The sequence below is a fragment of the Alosa sapidissima genome, chromosome 6 (assembly GCF_018492685.1).
Source record: "Alosa sapidissima isolate fAloSap1 chromosome 6, fAloSap1.pri, whole genome shotgun sequence".
NCBI classification, from domain to species: Eukaryota; Metazoa; Chordata; class Actinopteri; order Clupeiformes; family Clupeidae; genus Alosa; species Alosa sapidissima.
The window spans coordinates 19,629,145-19,644,839 of NC_055962.1; the positions used below are offsets into that span (position 1 = coordinate 19,629,145).

Genomic DNA, 15,695 nt, shown 5'->3' on the forward strand with positions numbered 1-15,695 from the left:
GTGTGCCTTTAGCTCAGACCATTTGTATCACAAACAGCTGACAAAGAGACATATCAGCAAATCAAGATATTTATTGAAAATCAAATCTAACCTTATTGAAGATTCTTAAGCTACAGTAATAGTATTATGTTTCTTACACTACTACAATCTTGAAATGTGTTAATCATTAGATAAAAACAACAGCTTATAGACTTAAGTGCACAATAAAGCTGATTACTTTACTAAATTATTATATGTTATATATTATATAATATTGTGAGATTATGAGTGTGTGTCTATGTGTTTTGCATGTATTAGACAAGTGACATCCTAAATGGAGGTGTTGTGGAGGATCCTGTCGTGGCAGATATTCAGACTCGGGCCAGAAATGAAGTCCAAATATCTTGCCTACAACGTAACAAAAATACACCATTATAAGTGTTGAAGTCAAAAAGAAGGCGCAAATGTCCGGCAGAGTTCTGTGCAAAAATTCCTTTAATGACATAGCGCAAAGCCTGAGTGGATCGCACGATCGCACTCCCGAACAATTGTTGAACACCAACATTTATACCCCTCCTAAGATGCTGACACAACATTTGGCAACTTCGAACCCACAGGTGGCGTTATGAAAGGATCGTTGTTCGGTCTTACCTTCGCAAGTCAGCACTATTGCTGCCAAGGGTACGAACTTTTCACCGTATAGCACAAGTTCAGAGATTTACACAAAGTTCAGGGGTTTATACAGTGATCACAGGTCACACATCGTTCACGGGTTACATATCGTTCACTCGTTTTCTCTATTTCTGGCTGTTTTTGAGTAGAGCCCCGCCTCCGATGACGTCTTTATCTCTGCAGCTGCAAGGCCAAGCATGCTTTTTTCAAACAGGCTTCGCCCATCCACAGTGAGACGCAAAGCGACAAAAAGAGACATAGGGATACAGAGCGCACGTAGGGGGAATTCTGGTAGAATAGCTTCAGTATGTTAATAGTATTAGTTAAACTTGTTATTTAAAATGTTATAAAAGTATTATGGTTAGGAATAACTTCAGTGTATTACTTGATTATGATTGAGGTTATATGAATACATGCTTTACAGTTTCAAACTCGTTCTCTCATCATGATGTCTACAAACCATAGTGATAATTTTATACAACAATCCATTGTAGCTCAGAGCTTATTCAACCTCTATCAATAAATCAATCACTCAGGCTTTCAGCCAACAATCACTCATTAGAATGCTTTAATCATTCCAAATAATAGGGATTTGAATTGCATTAATCATTAATCACAGGGACTCCACTACGCTGGCACCTCAGAACTAATCAAAAGAGATGGATGTTTTCCCCATGGTTTATGTTTAGGCTTCAAATCAAAATGCTCAGCAATGACCACCCACATCTACAAGACTCAGAGATCCCCTAGCAATAAAGCCTGCAAAAACCTACCAAAGTCAGCCAGTACAAACAAACACATACACACACGCGTGCACACACACACATCCACCTCACCCTCACAAACACCTCTGAGTGGAGCATCCCCAATACAAGGTCTTCCTCTTCATAAGAGAAGGTTGATGTCACAGCAGACTGTGAGACAGACATCTCACCTCCCTCCTGACGAGACCCCCCTACTGAGCCTGAGACGCCTGCCAGTACCGCCCCCCCCAAACTGCATTAGCACAATAATAACAAGGGGCCAGTGCATGAGATATCCAAATGTCAGTTATGACTCCTCCGCACTGCCACTATAGGGACAGGACGGCGCCCAGTGAGAGGCAGATATTAATGACCCACTGATTACATGTCAGAGAGACGGGAGGCTCAAAAGTATTTGTGCATGTCTTGGTGAAATTGATTTGGGGCTGACAGGAGGTTGGCTGGGTTAAACAGGGATGCGAGGGGGTCAGAGGGCAATTACTCATCCTGAAGTCTCAAGACTGGCGGTGGACATCATCTTGGTTTTCATCAAGACAATGTTGCTTTTTTTGTGAGATTGTACTTTTTTTTGCTGCTAACAAAATGATACTTCTCTCACTATAGTGCAAGGACTATGTGTAAGGCATGATCCATGATAGAGCAATTCTTAGTTTACTATAATCTGATGCCACAAGTGTGTACAGCAGGATCTACATACTGTAACGATTTGATAGCGACACACACAGTTGTCCAATCCAAAGGTTTATTAGCTGAGAACGAGAGCAGGGACACAGACACAGAACACAATACACACGGAGCAGGTCAAGTACACACACACACACTACACATACAGGGGAGGACCCAGCCCCCCACACAAAAAGGATCACACACGAGGGAGAACTAAAAGGGAAACATGTTACAATAAAGACGCTAACATTAGACTTATAACTAAGGAGAAATACAGACATAAACCCCCAAATGTTCGCTCCCGTATCCCAGCATGCCCTGTGTGGGAGAACGCTAACAATGTCTTGTGCGCCGACGTTACAATACCATGCAGGTACATTTTGAGAAGTTGACAAAGATTGCCTTTGTCCCCTGGGAGTTGACTGCACCTGGGATGTACAGTATACTTATACTTTGTACTGGTACTGTACAAGCCATTCATTAAATCGGATTTCTTTTTTCATTGGTTTTCTGCACTGGTACATCCATACATAACACGTCTCCTTCTCAAATAGCTCTGCATTTATGGAATAAAAAGATCGTCTTCGAGTCACTCGTCAGTCAGGCCCTCAGATAGGCTTCCTGAAGGGTCACATGTCTTCTCTTAAGCAGCTTCAATACCAAGTTAATGTGTTTCAGGAACCTCCAGTTCATACAAAGAACTCTCCCTGAAAACACCAACATCGGTCCAGCACTGCGCACAACATTTACTCCTCACAGTCAGCATCATGGACATAGAGATATTTGCATTCAAGCGCTCTGACAGCAACGATGGATCTTAGATCTTTTGTAACACAAAACACGAAAAGTAAGGGACAAAAACATAATGATCCATCCAACCGGAGTGTTTAAAGTGATTGGACAACTGGTCGTATTGATCCCAGCCAAGCCTGATCACCTCCCTAGACTCGATGACTATCGGCTCTGCCAAGCCTGCTGAGAAGCTGGCGAATTGATCCCTGGAAGCACACGGAGACCAAAGCATTATTGGACAGGCTTGACTCTAAATGCCACGGTGTGGTGTTCACTCCACCAAGAATAGAAGATCACTTCTATGAAAAGTTCATCAGATGGGTGTCACTCTTAACGTAACTAACCTTTCCGGAAGGTCTTCTCTCATTAGCACAATTTTCTGTGAATGATTTAAAAACGGCAATCAGATTAGATAGCAGCATCTGCGCATCACAGGACTGATGAATTCACAGATATGAACAAATACTCAAACAGCAGGAAACATCAGATTACAAAATGTGTGCAGTTAGCGGTCTGTAATAACAGGGGATTCTCCAGGGAGGCACTGTTTTATGCTGGGTGTGCAATCAAATCCATAAGACTCAATTAACAAAACACTCTACTCAACCACAATGTACCGAAAGAGTTTGTGAGTTATTGAAATGAACAGCGGTCATGTCTGCAACGGTATTTGGATTTGAATCAAAATAGGACTTGCTTCCTGTCCAAGCAGCAACAATAGACTCATTGTTGATATAACGGTCAAAATCTTGAAGCTATTTTGACAAGAGAAATACAAAGTCCAATCCTGTCATTTTTTACATTTATTCAACCACTTTAAAATGGTGACATCAGAAGTCCGAGGCCAAAGAGTTTAGTCTTCAACATATTATTTCACAGTTGAGCAAAACTACACACATGCTTTATCTGGTTCATGATAAAAACCCTTCGATGGTGTTGAAGATTTGATGGTGCTGACAGTCAGTTTGATCACATCTGCCCAAAACCTCAGAAAATTCCAACAGCAGGCAACTGCCCTGTGAACCAGGCTGAGGATTACAAATAGATATTGATGAAATCACAGGCCTCCTAGCCACGACAGAATGTGTGGAAATGTTAATACCCTGAGAAAGAGTTCCTGTCATCCTGACGGCTTCCTTATCTGTTTGGGATGTGACTGGTTCATTCAGCCAGAGGGATCGCCCCACAAAGACAAAACTGACTGCATCAACTCTGGCATTTGTTTATGACAAGCAAACAGCCGGGGGGTAAAAAGGTCAGTTACGTCCCGGGCAACACGGGCCTTGGTGAACTATTAACTCAAGAAGCAGTAAATCCTCTTAGTAATCACGGGATTGTTTAAACAGCCCAAAGTCCAAACAGGTTCAAGTGGATTGTTCAAATAGCAAGGCGGCTTTTTTTGATGGGGAGGGGGGGCGTCTGTCATTGGCCTCTAAAGACCACTCTGGAATAAACCACCATTTTTCTCAGGGAGACAGTGTGAACTGTAGAGAGGGAGAGAGAACCATGTCTTCGTTGGCCATGTTCCTCAAGGAGCTTCCAGGATGGTTCTTATGGGGAGGAATCTTTCTGCCGGTCGCCCTGCTCTTGCTGCTGCTCATAGCTCATCTGGAGTGGAAACTACAGGAAAGTAAGTCGTCAAATACCAGTCAGTCACATACGACAGACCTCACATGTGTTACAGCAGACAGGAGCTTGGAAGGACTTCTGTTTTCTGTGTGTTTGTCAGAGACTTCTTGGAAGGTTTTAATGTGTAGAATGACTGAAGTCAGAGTGAAGACTGAAGACAGGGCGAACATGATGTGGTCAAAGTAATAAAAAAAAACATTTGACAACAAATATGGAAATTCTACTGACTTGACAAGCAACTTGTTAGCACTGGGCTAGGATAAAGTGAGAGAAAATCTCACAAAACTAGAATGTGGTAAAATTCATTTTTGACCGTACACGGTAATTATTCAAAATGAAGTTATTGTGTTTTCATGAGACCAAACTTTCAAATGATGCCTATATCAAGAATATTGACCAAACCACAGAGAGGACATTAAAGGTGTTCTGATTATAGGCATATTTCCTGTACAAAATGTACTACCCTTTGGGCAGTACTACACCTAGGATTGTGTTCATAATCTTGCATTCACTGTCAGAAATTTTGTCATGTCTGGTGGCCACTGGCGTCCGAAGCAGGGGTCCGCGGGGCTGTTACAACACCAACCCTGGGCCCCACACACTGAACATCCATGCTTCATTAAAAAACAGAGTGAGAAGTTATCCTTAATAAAACCAATCTCTATATAGACCATCTCAAAACAGAAATGTACAACTTCCATTGTCATGGAGAGTCACATTTATGGACCTATGGAAGAATATACTTAAATCTCTGTTACTGATGAATAATGAAATACTCTTGAATAAGTACTCTTGATATGTAGGATGTTATTTAATTCTAACAGTTGGGGAATTTGATGCATTAAAAATGTAAAGTCAGTCAGTGGCTACATTGAACTATTTTGTATCAAGCAATCAGCCAGTCAGTCCTCAGCAAGCCTTAATTAACACCTACGTCCCTAAAAAGTTGTAATCCTACGATTGCTATCAGGATAAAAATATAGCAGCATAAGGTGTGAACCCCAAATGAACTCCCACCCTTGATGAGTGTGCTAGCCTGCTGTGAGCCTACGTTGGATATCTCTGCTCCTGTCAGTTATCAACACAGCTCCAAACCGAGGGACACTTATTCTCTGCATGCACTGAAAGCTTCAGGATTAAAGTGCCCTCTTTAACCCACACAGACATCTCACTCTTCTCTATCTTGTACATTTTGCAGCAGAGGCAGAGCTGTCGGCGGCACCGCATCCCAGAGACACGGCGTACCGCTTCTGCTACGGCACACGGCTGTCACCACGACGCCGGGCTGGGCAACGCATGCACACTTGACGTACCACCGGAGGCGGGAGGACAGCGCCAGAAAGTGCTCTGGACCGTGAGGACTAGACAGATCTTTGGGTGCAGTGGTGGTGAATGTTCACCACAATGGCTCAGATGACTTCTTGAGAGAGCATGTTCAAAGCACCCAAATGGGTCAATTGTTGGCCTGATCTAGAACTTCAGGTGAAGACTGTGACAATACCCTGGGACTGGGAACACAAGGGTCCATTAAACATGGAAAGAGAAGGATCCAAATGGGTTTCGTATAATGTTCAAAAGCCAGTGAATGTTAAAGGAGAATTCCGGTGTGATATTGACCTAAAGTGTATCGAAACATGATACCGAGTGTGAACGTATGTCTCATAGCCCATCTCGGCTTGTCCCCTGCACTCCAAAATCTGGCGCTAGTTAGCCGATGCTACCAACATCTTTTTCAATAGTGGTGCTTCGGCATCGGGCTAGCCATGCAAATAAATCACTGTTTTACACCCATTTACGAGGCTCAATGTATCTCCACACTTCATTGGTAGACTTCCGAGGGCCCTGACATTTAAAACGAGACATTGAGAACTTTGAAAAAGCACTGGTAGTTTACTTACAAGACGATTTATACAGACAGTATCAATGTCAGGGCCCTAGGAAGTCTACCAATGAAGTGTGGAGATACATTGAGCCTCGTAAATGGGTGTAAAACAGTGATTTATTTGCATGGCTAGCCCGATGCCGAAGCACCACTATTGAAAAAGATGTTGGTAGCATCGGCTAACTAGCGCCAGATTTTGGAGTGCAGGGGACAAGTCGAGATGGGCTATGAGACATACGTTCACACTCGGCATCATGTTTCAATACACTTTAGGTCAATATCACACCGGAATTCTCCTTTAAAAGCAGCCTTGCATGGCTCTCTGACTGTTACTCTGTTAAGCTTCCGGGACGTGAGGCGGGGCGAAATGACTGCTGGGAGGCTGGAGGTGTTAGTTCTAGAGGGTTCCAGATCTGGAGGGTAAGAGTAAGCCTCTTACTGGACTTCCTCACTCCAGCTCAACAAACACTCTGCTACCAGCAAGCAGCGCAGACAATGCCCTCGCGTCAAAGAGTGTTTGTGTGCTAACCTGAATAACGTCCAGATTTGTATGCATGTTGGGATCTGTGTGATCTTGTGGGAGTAAGGTGTAAACAGAATTTTAAGTCCCTAGAATGGTTTGTTTGCGAGGAAATGTGTATGGATTGACCTTTTATAAAAGTTATGAATCTATGTGATTGTGTTGATGCGAAGAGAGATTACACATTAAAGATGACTTGTTTATCAATTCTTCAAATCTGAGGGACTTTAGGTAAACATATTTAGCCTGACGAGCCAGACCCATATTAAAACTTAGGGTCATGGGCACTCACCGTTCGCAGTGCTCAGTCCGAGGGGCGGGATAATCGGTTGTCTTTCAAATTCCCTCTGCACGCAATAGGACAGCGCTATGAGTCCCATGCGTTTTCCCACCAGCGGAGCTAGCTTCTAGTTGGCTAGTTTTCCAACAAAAGCTTAACTCATGTCACACTGTTCGCCAACAGCAACATCCATCTTCTTTGTTTTCAAGTCGCAGGGAATTCAAGCCAAACCGTTGCAACTCTGCCATCAATCATTATGTGAAGCCCGCCTAACGACTCTATACACGATTTGATTGGCCTGATAGAAGTTTAATTTTTCGAGCTCACAAGCCAATGGAGAGTTGCTAGACTAGCCCTGGAAGCAAATGTAATTTGCTGCCGCTAGGGTGCATCTAGATTTCTAGGCTAGCATTTATTATGACCACGAAAACACACAAACATACAAAAAACACACCAGGCCTGAGACAGTTAGAGAATAAACAAACTTTTATTTTGAACAGTGTTACACTGAATTTGAGGGCATGGGTTTGTGGAAGAAGGGTAAAAACACAAAACACAAATGTTTTCTTTCAAGCTGCTAAAACCAACTGTCATCTGATTTACACAGGGTCCAAAGAGCCAGTTGTGCCATCGAAGGTTTGTTTTTTTCTTCTTCTGTGATTTCAGATAGCAGAGAGCGCGCAAGCAGAGAGGGGAAGCTAGCTCTGGTATACATGTACAAGATTGAAACTGGTAATTCATTTTTGTGTCGCTGATTCATTTTGTCAAAAAAGTTCCCCAAGGAAATATATTAAAAATATTTAAAAGGGCACACAAACCCACCTCAATGACATCTAAATTGGTTTTAAAGATAAAGACAGTTTAAAAGATTTAAAAAAAAAAAAATAAAAAAAAAGATTTCTACAAATATATATCTGATTAAAGAAGCCAGAAAGTTACAGAAAAAGCAAAAAAGTTTCCAAGCTGCCTAGTTTTGTTTTATGATTTTTTCCCATCATATATTTTTAAAACAATTAATTGTTGTTATTGTTTTGTTTTTCAGAGGGAGGTAGTTGTGGAAGCACCTCCCTGATGTGGAATGTTTTTTAAGTGTTTTTTCCCCCTCAACTGCATAGAAAGAGAATGTTGTTGGCACTGTAGTGCAAACGTACAAAATGACACAGTGCTCCGTCCTTTTAGCTGGTCCCTTGGAAACACACCAAATGAATGAAATGTTCAGGAAGTTATGTTTCTTATGTCCCTCGGCCACTTCCTAACCCACTCCACCCTCCCTCCCATTCATCCTCCCAAAAAATGATACAAAAATTGCTTGGCCCAACAAAAAATAATACCATACTGTACCAAACCAAGTTCAAAGCTAGCTTCTCAGCCCAATCACTCAAAAAAACAAAAATGTCTGACATTGTGAATCCAGCGATGGATTGTAAAAATGCTGTTTTTTTTGTGATTTTTAAAAGATTTTCTTGTTTTGTTTGTTTCTTCCCCTTCAATACATAATCCCCCACACTGTACACACTAGGAATGTGGTGAATACTACGACAATAAAAAATAACCAGTTACTGAAATCCTATCTGGCTTATACAATGGTAGGCTGTTTTGAAAATAAAAAGGAGGAAGGGTGGGGGGGTTGGGTGTGTGTGTGTGTGTGTGTGTGTGGGGGGGGGGTTGGTGGAATGAGGGTGGGGTGGGGGGGTTGCACTAGGGAAAAAAAACACGCTACAAATGTTAGCTAAGTGGTTCTCGTTTTTCAGAATGATTAAAAATAGAAATCGACAGATGAAGGTGTGACAGACAGGGCAGCATCGTCCTATCGGTCCCCGCAGTGTCCACGGAGTCGCTCTCCATCCTACTCCAGAACCATCTTACTGCTGGGGGGTGGGATGGGATGGGGGGGTGGTTGGAATCCTTCAACTCTGCCAAAGGAAGGGAAACCAAGATGGGAGTGAGAAATTAATTGAGAAAGAAAGTGATTAACACCGAGTACGATTTTTGGCTGGATGCCTCTTATTAACATTTGTGAGAAAATCATCCGCACACCCATCTTGTTTGTCAAACAAATCAATCAGACGACGGCTACATTTGGATGGAAAAGACTTGCTTGGATAGGTATAAGGAGGAAAAAGCAGAGCCTGATAAGCAATGCGGGATGCTTCTGGAGACAGACGTTTCTTTAGAGAAGTTTGAACACATGAAGCGGAGCGCTGCCTAGTCACACGCACACCCCTCTAAAATGACTCACACCCTGTGAGTCTTCTGGCAGGTAACATATGGATCAGAGAGAGGGAGAGGGAGAGAGAGAGAGGAGAGAGAGAAATAAGGGGGGAAAGTGTTCTTTTCTTTAAGAAAGGAACATGCGGTTCCGTGCCTAATAAGACCTATGCCCTCATACTTCCTTGAGCCGCAGACACTCATTTTTCCCCATCTGAAATGTCAGCTGAGCAACTTGGGAAGAAGAGCAGGAGAGGAAAATAATAGAAGTGTGTCTATTTGTGTGTGTGTGTCTGTGTATCTGTAAGTGTGTGATTCCCACACCTGGTCTTCTTGTCCCTGCGCTGGTTTACTTATATATTTAGTAACAAAACCAATATTTACTATAAAGTATAAATGACTTAAGGTTGGCTATACACTTATCTAAGAATGAGAGGAGTTATACTATTGAGGGAGACTGTGTGCTGTACTAGATGCCTTTATCCAGATAAATCCTGCAAGTGCACTGAACGTCCTGGGGCTAAGCAATGATCTGTATTATCTGTAAAATGAACGTCAAAACCGAGCCCTGCCAGATAGTCGTAGCATCTGCTTTGCGGCCAACGCCGAGCCTATTCTGAAGCTGGTTCTCGTTCATGGCTCAGTGGAGATGTCCTCCGGGGAGGAAAGCTGAAGATGCAAGATTAGCGTCGGGAGGCGATTCCATTATTAAAACATCACCAGAGCCAGAACGTTTTTCACATCAAAAAATGGGCTTAAATGAGTTTAACGGATGAGGATGTGCATTAAATATAAACGGATTAATCTATGTATAAAAGTGTATTTTGTGTCTATCAAGGAGGGTAACTACAGGCCAGTGATGGATCTCAGCTGGATTTTGCCATTCACAAAAAGCAATGCAAGGTCACAGAAAGTATGCAGGACAGATGCCAGAAGAAAAAAAAATTACCTCAGAATTTAAAACAGCTTGCCTGTCCGATCCCCTGATAACCTTGAGACAGAGCCAAATATGTGTTCGACTAACGGCCCTTCTACGGATCTCCGGAAATGTAGATAATACATTTCTATGTTGTTTACAACATATACAATACATTTCTGCCACCCGTGCGTTACGAGCTTTGTAGGCCACTTGTACAGGTCTGTGTACAGCATCAGGATCCCTGCCTCAAGCGATGCACATAAGCACCTGGTTAGCAACATGATGGAAAAGCTAAAAACAAACAAAACAAAAAAACATCAACAGACGAACAGATGGATCTGCTAGACATTAGCGGCATAGCACAGGACACAGAAGTAGTGAATGGAAAAAAAAGAAAAACAAAACTTGAGTTAGGTAACCAGCAGGGTTTAGTACGGTTAACTCAACATGGGGCCAGTGAAGACAGAGGGAAGGACACAAAAAGTGAGGAAGGAAAATGAAAGAGAAAGTGACAAAATCTGGCAGGTATGGCAGGCGATTGGTGGATTTCCAGGCAAAAGGCTGCCAGCTGGTCAGGGGCTGGTGGGAGCTGGATTGTTCCGGAAAGCAGACAGCCGTTGCAGGGAGTTAGGGCTGGCGGAGGCGGTCATGGTCTAGGCGGTGGAGAAGGGGGACTGGGTTGGGGGTTTGGAGAGAGAGAGGGGGGGGTGTGGGGGGGGCCTCACCTGTTGCTCTCAGTCCTCGTCCTCGGCTAGCTCTGTCTCTTTGTGGACCACCACCCGCGTCACTGACATGTCGGGGTGCTGCTCTTTGGCTTCCTTTATAGCCTGCGCCAGGGCCTGCCCAGCAGAGGGGCGGCAGGAGAGGCAGGCGGGGGAGGGGCAGGGCCCGACATACCACCAAAACAAAAACAAACAAAAACAAAAGGGAAGGGAAGCCACCACGTTAACGGAAAAGGAAAAAAAAAACATCAACAACAGCAAAAGAACTGAGAACTCAAACGGAAAACAAAAAATATGACATACAGTGCAGAAAACTCAAAAGGACATCAAACTTAGGTTTAAATGTGCTTTTCGCTTGTTTTCGAATATTAGTATGGACTTGATTGAGGTTCATTGGTCTAGCCACATGAACTGTTTCAATCAAGGCAGGGAAGTTAGAAAAGCTACATGTTCTATTTCTGACCCAACATTGTCAGATAAACATATAAACACAGACATAAAAACATTAAATCTATACATAGAGATAGATGGAAAAAACACTGACACTACCATCATGTCAAACATGCTGTGAGAATGCTGGCTGTCAATGCTGGTCAGGTACACTTGCAATCCAGCAACACGACAAAGTGGTCCGTGCACGAGTTACTATGGCAACCGTGTTCGCCACGACTGCAGGCATGGGGACCATGACAATTGTCAAGCAGATACCTGAACACCCCCCCCCACCCCTCCCCTTTCCGGTACCACAGGTACAATAGAAGGGACTAGAAATCGATGCATCCCTCACTTGTTGACACTTGGAGGCACACCCAGAAGACACAGGACTTAAGAACGAGCAGGCTGCCCTTCTGTTCCCACTGCAGACTGTGGCCGGTGGGTTGATCAATGCCTCCCCGTCTCAAGGCCATGACACGACCCCTGGTGTCTTACCTGTTGTGGCAGGCGGACAAACAGCAGGCTGGGCTGCAGCAGGATATATTTAACCGGCAGAGCAGCTTAATGAGGCGTTCTCTCTCTCTCTCTCTCTCTCTCTTTCTCTCTCTGCAGGGTGAAGAGCGGAAACCTGACTGAAGGCCTGACAAGCCGACCACGGGGGCCCAGAGACGAGGCTCCTCTCAGGGAGTAATCAAAAGGTAGACAAAGGCTTCCACGTCTCTGTGGCACTTGTCTGGACTTGTTATGGTGATATATAGGTCAGAGATGTGGCAGGCTACATTAAACCTGAGCATCCCTTTAATGAGGGACTTGAGGTGGACTAAAGGTGTTTGTCTACTGGGCAGACCCTGGGGTGCTAAACTTGGGGCGAAAAGTATACTGACTCGCTATGTAGGTAGTTATATGGGAATAGCGTTAGTCATCATTAATGACATCCTCAATGGTACAACCAAGACATGCAGTACAAATTGTCAGGTGTGGGGTAAGCTGCAATTCCCCTGACAAACCAGAAGAGGGAGCCACTACATTTGAGTTTTTTCTCTCTATACATCTGGCATGATGCCACCTTACATGATGGATGTATTAGAGCTGTTGTTGCACTGCAATGTCCTTCCCCTGAGGAATAGTGAGGAGGTGGGGGAAGGACAGCTCACCTGGTCGTGGTCGATGTCCGAGTCGCCCGTGATGACGATACGTTTCTCAATCCGGGTCTCCGACAGCCCTCCTTTTAGTGTCTGCCAATGAAAACAAGACCCATGAATAAACTCAACACACACACATACATACATACACACACACACACACACACACACACACACACACACAAAATATCAAATTCAAACACCACACACAACCCGACTGGGATGTCTCTTTAAACACATGAACACAAGGGGACGAGCTTGTCTGGACAGCTTTGCTACCAACTCCACTGTGCAATCTATCTTAATTAGTGATAAGATGGCATCGCCAGATCATCTGTGGCTGCCTGCCTGCTCACTCATGGCTCTGTGGAGACTCAAGCTCATATGAGCGTTTACACAGGTGTCTCTGTGGCCCTCAGGCCAGACGTGATATTTATTAGAAGCGACAGCATGTTGTGGCGATGAGTGCCAGCAAGATGACTATCCCCTTCTACCCACCAGCTCAAGAGACAAGGCTGGCATTACACTCACTCACCACCACACACACGCTTATACACGTTAATATACATATCCACATCCACACACACGCTTATACACGTTAATATACATATCCACATCCACACACACACACACACACACACACACACACACACACACGGAGTATTATGCCGGTGGAATGAGTCGGTAGGTAAACAGCAGATGTCCTAGTTCAGACAGCCTGGAGGTACAGAGCACAGCAGAGGACAAGGACATTCTTGCCAAGCACCTGGTTTGCATTCAAACCTTCTTCCCTGCACCCTGCACTGTTCTGAGACCAGTCCAAAAGACCAACTAGTCATGTGGATACCTTACATGTGACACCACAACTTCATATGGACAGGGGCCAATCTGAATTGAATTTGCATTCTGTACAGTATGTAGGCTTTTTGTCTTCATCTTGTTGACATATTATACAACCCCAAAACAGAAAAAGTTGGGACTTTGTGTAAAATGTGAATAAAAACAGAATGTAATAATCTGCAAATCTCTTAAACTCATATTTAGTTGCAAAAAGGACACAGACAATATATCAAATGTTGAAAATGAGAAATTTGACTATTTCATGGAATATATATGTTCATTTTGAATTTGATACCAGCAACATGTTTCAAAAAAAGTTGGGACGGGGGTAACAAAATGCTGGAAAAGTTGTGTAATGATAAAGAAAACAAAAGGAAGAATGTTTCACTTATTAGGGTAACTGGCAACACGATTGGGTATGAAAAAGAGCATCCCAGAGAGGCAGGGTCTCTTAGAAGTAAAGATGTAGGGGTATTTATCACTCTGTGTAAACCTGTGTGCACAAATGATGAAATAAGGTCATTTTAATGCTTCTTAACATGAAATTGTGATGTATTTAGGGAGTTCATCATCTACAGGACATAATATTATTAAAACATTCAGAGAATCCAGAGAAAATCTTTGCAAACAAGGGAAATAGCTGAAAAACAAATTGGATGGTCGTGGTCTTTTGGACCTCAGATTGCATTGCATCAACACCAGACCTGTTTCCAGACCTGTCATTGTATTAGCTCAGGACAACCTCTGATAACCATTGTCTATGTGCCCAGTTTGATACTCAATTCCAAAACTACAGCCAAAATTGTAACAGCTAAAATTGTATTGAGACATGATACAGAAACACCCTGTTATCTGGGCCTGAGCTTGTTTAAAATGGACTGAGGTAACGTGGGAAAAGGTCCTGTGGTTAGACCAATCAAGGTTTGCCATTCGTTTTGGAAATCATGGACTCATCTGGGCTAAAGAGGAGGGTGCCTATCCACTTATCCAACCTATCCAACTTGTTGTAGTGCTCAGTTCGAAACCCAACATCTATGACTGTGTGGAGGAGCATTAGTGCCAACAGCATGGGCATCTTGCACATTTGGCAAAGCACAATCAATTCTGAATGATGTATACAGGTTTTGATCAACATATACTGCCATCCAGGCAATGTCTTTTCCAGGGACGACCTTGAATATTTCAGGAAAACAATGCCAAAATGAATTCTGCACATATTTAAATAGTATTTCTCCATAGAGGAAGAGTCCAGGTGCTAAGATGGCATGTCTGCAGTTCAGATTTGTCAAATTAGGTGCGTAATGGAATGAAAAGCATTAGACTTAGAATACCCCATACTGTTGAGCAACTGAAATCCTATATCGGGAGTTGTAGCAAATTGTGTTAAATGAAGAGGTGAAGCAGCACAGTGGTAAACATCCTCCCGTCCCAACTTTTTTTGGAACATGTTGCTGGCATCAAATTCAATATGAACATATACTTTCCATGAAATAGTCCAAATTTTCATTTTCAACATTTGATATGTTGTCTATGTCCTTTTTTGCTGCTAAATATGGGTTTACAAGACTTCTATATTACGACATTCTTCTGTTTTGGGGTTGTATACTAAAAATCTAGATTTAGGAATCAAGGGACATCTAATGCGACTACCAATTCCAAGTGTCTTTTTTATTTTTATTCATTCATTTTGGCTGACATTTTGACTGATATGTCAATTATTACAAGGAGCAGTCTCCCCAGAGCTATCAGGATCAGTGCCTTACTGAAGGGCACAACGGCGGCAGCCAGGAATTGAATCCACATCTGACTACTGCAACGCTCGCCCAGCTCCTTATCCACTACACTACCACCACCCGCAAGTCTGGGTAATTTCAATGAGGCATAACCACTGCTTTCTTTAAAGGAAAAGCTGTTTGAGGGTGAACGTCTGATGGAGACAGTATATGGAGAGCATGAGTAGGCTGTGTGTGTGTGTGTGTGTGTGTGTGTGTGTGTGTGTGTGTGTGTGTGTTTACCTTGGTGATGTGAGTGGTGGTGGTTGTGCACAAAGACTCCGAGGTGATGGTCTGGGCTGTCATCAGAACACCGGGCTCGCCATCGCCACTACCGTCCAACTGGTGTTCACACACACACACACACACACGTCAACTAATTAATAAACAGTGTATCTTCCCCTTGCAGGGACTTTGGGGGTTATGGGCCTGGATTACGGGATGACAATAGGAGGCAGCCTTTCCTGTGCTTC

At 43.3% G+C, this 15,695-nt stretch overlaps 2 protein-coding genes across 9 annotated transcripts in view; one reads left to right on the forward strand and one right to left on the reverse strand.

The window, feature by feature from the left end:
- Positions 1-4,259: 4,259 nt before the first annotated feature.
- LOC121712149 (small leucine-rich protein 1-like) lies at positions 4,260-6,201 on the forward strand. Its single transcript, XM_042096217.1, has 2 exons — positions 4,260-4,503; positions 5,701-6,201. The coding sequence occupies exons 1-2, from the start codon at positions 4,380-4,382 to the stop codon at positions 5,808-5,810; spliced, it is 234 nt and encodes a 77-aa protein (XP_041952151.1). The 5' UTR covers positions 4,260-4,379; the 3' UTR covers positions 5,811-6,201.
- Positions 6,202-7,652: 1,451 nt separating this feature from the next.
- The window catches only part of epb41l2 (erythrocyte membrane protein band 4.1 like 2), a 77,187-nt gene continuing 69,144 nt past the window's right edge, over positions 7,653-15,695 (reverse strand). For all 8 annotated transcript variants that reach the window (XM_042096156.1, XM_042096157.1, XM_042096158.1 and 5 more), the window contains 4 exons: positions 15,466-15,564; positions 12,623-12,703; positions 11,037-11,150; positions 7,653-9,097 (listed from right to left, as the gene is read on the reverse strand). In XM_042096156.1, the coding sequence (XP_041952090.1) occupies positions 11,046-11,150; positions 12,623-12,703; positions 15,466-15,564 (285 nt within the window). In that variant the 3' untranslated portion in view covers positions 7,653-9,097; positions 11,037-11,045. The remainder of the gene's footprint in view (positions 9,098-11,036; positions 11,151-12,622; positions 12,704-15,465; positions 15,565-15,695) is intronic.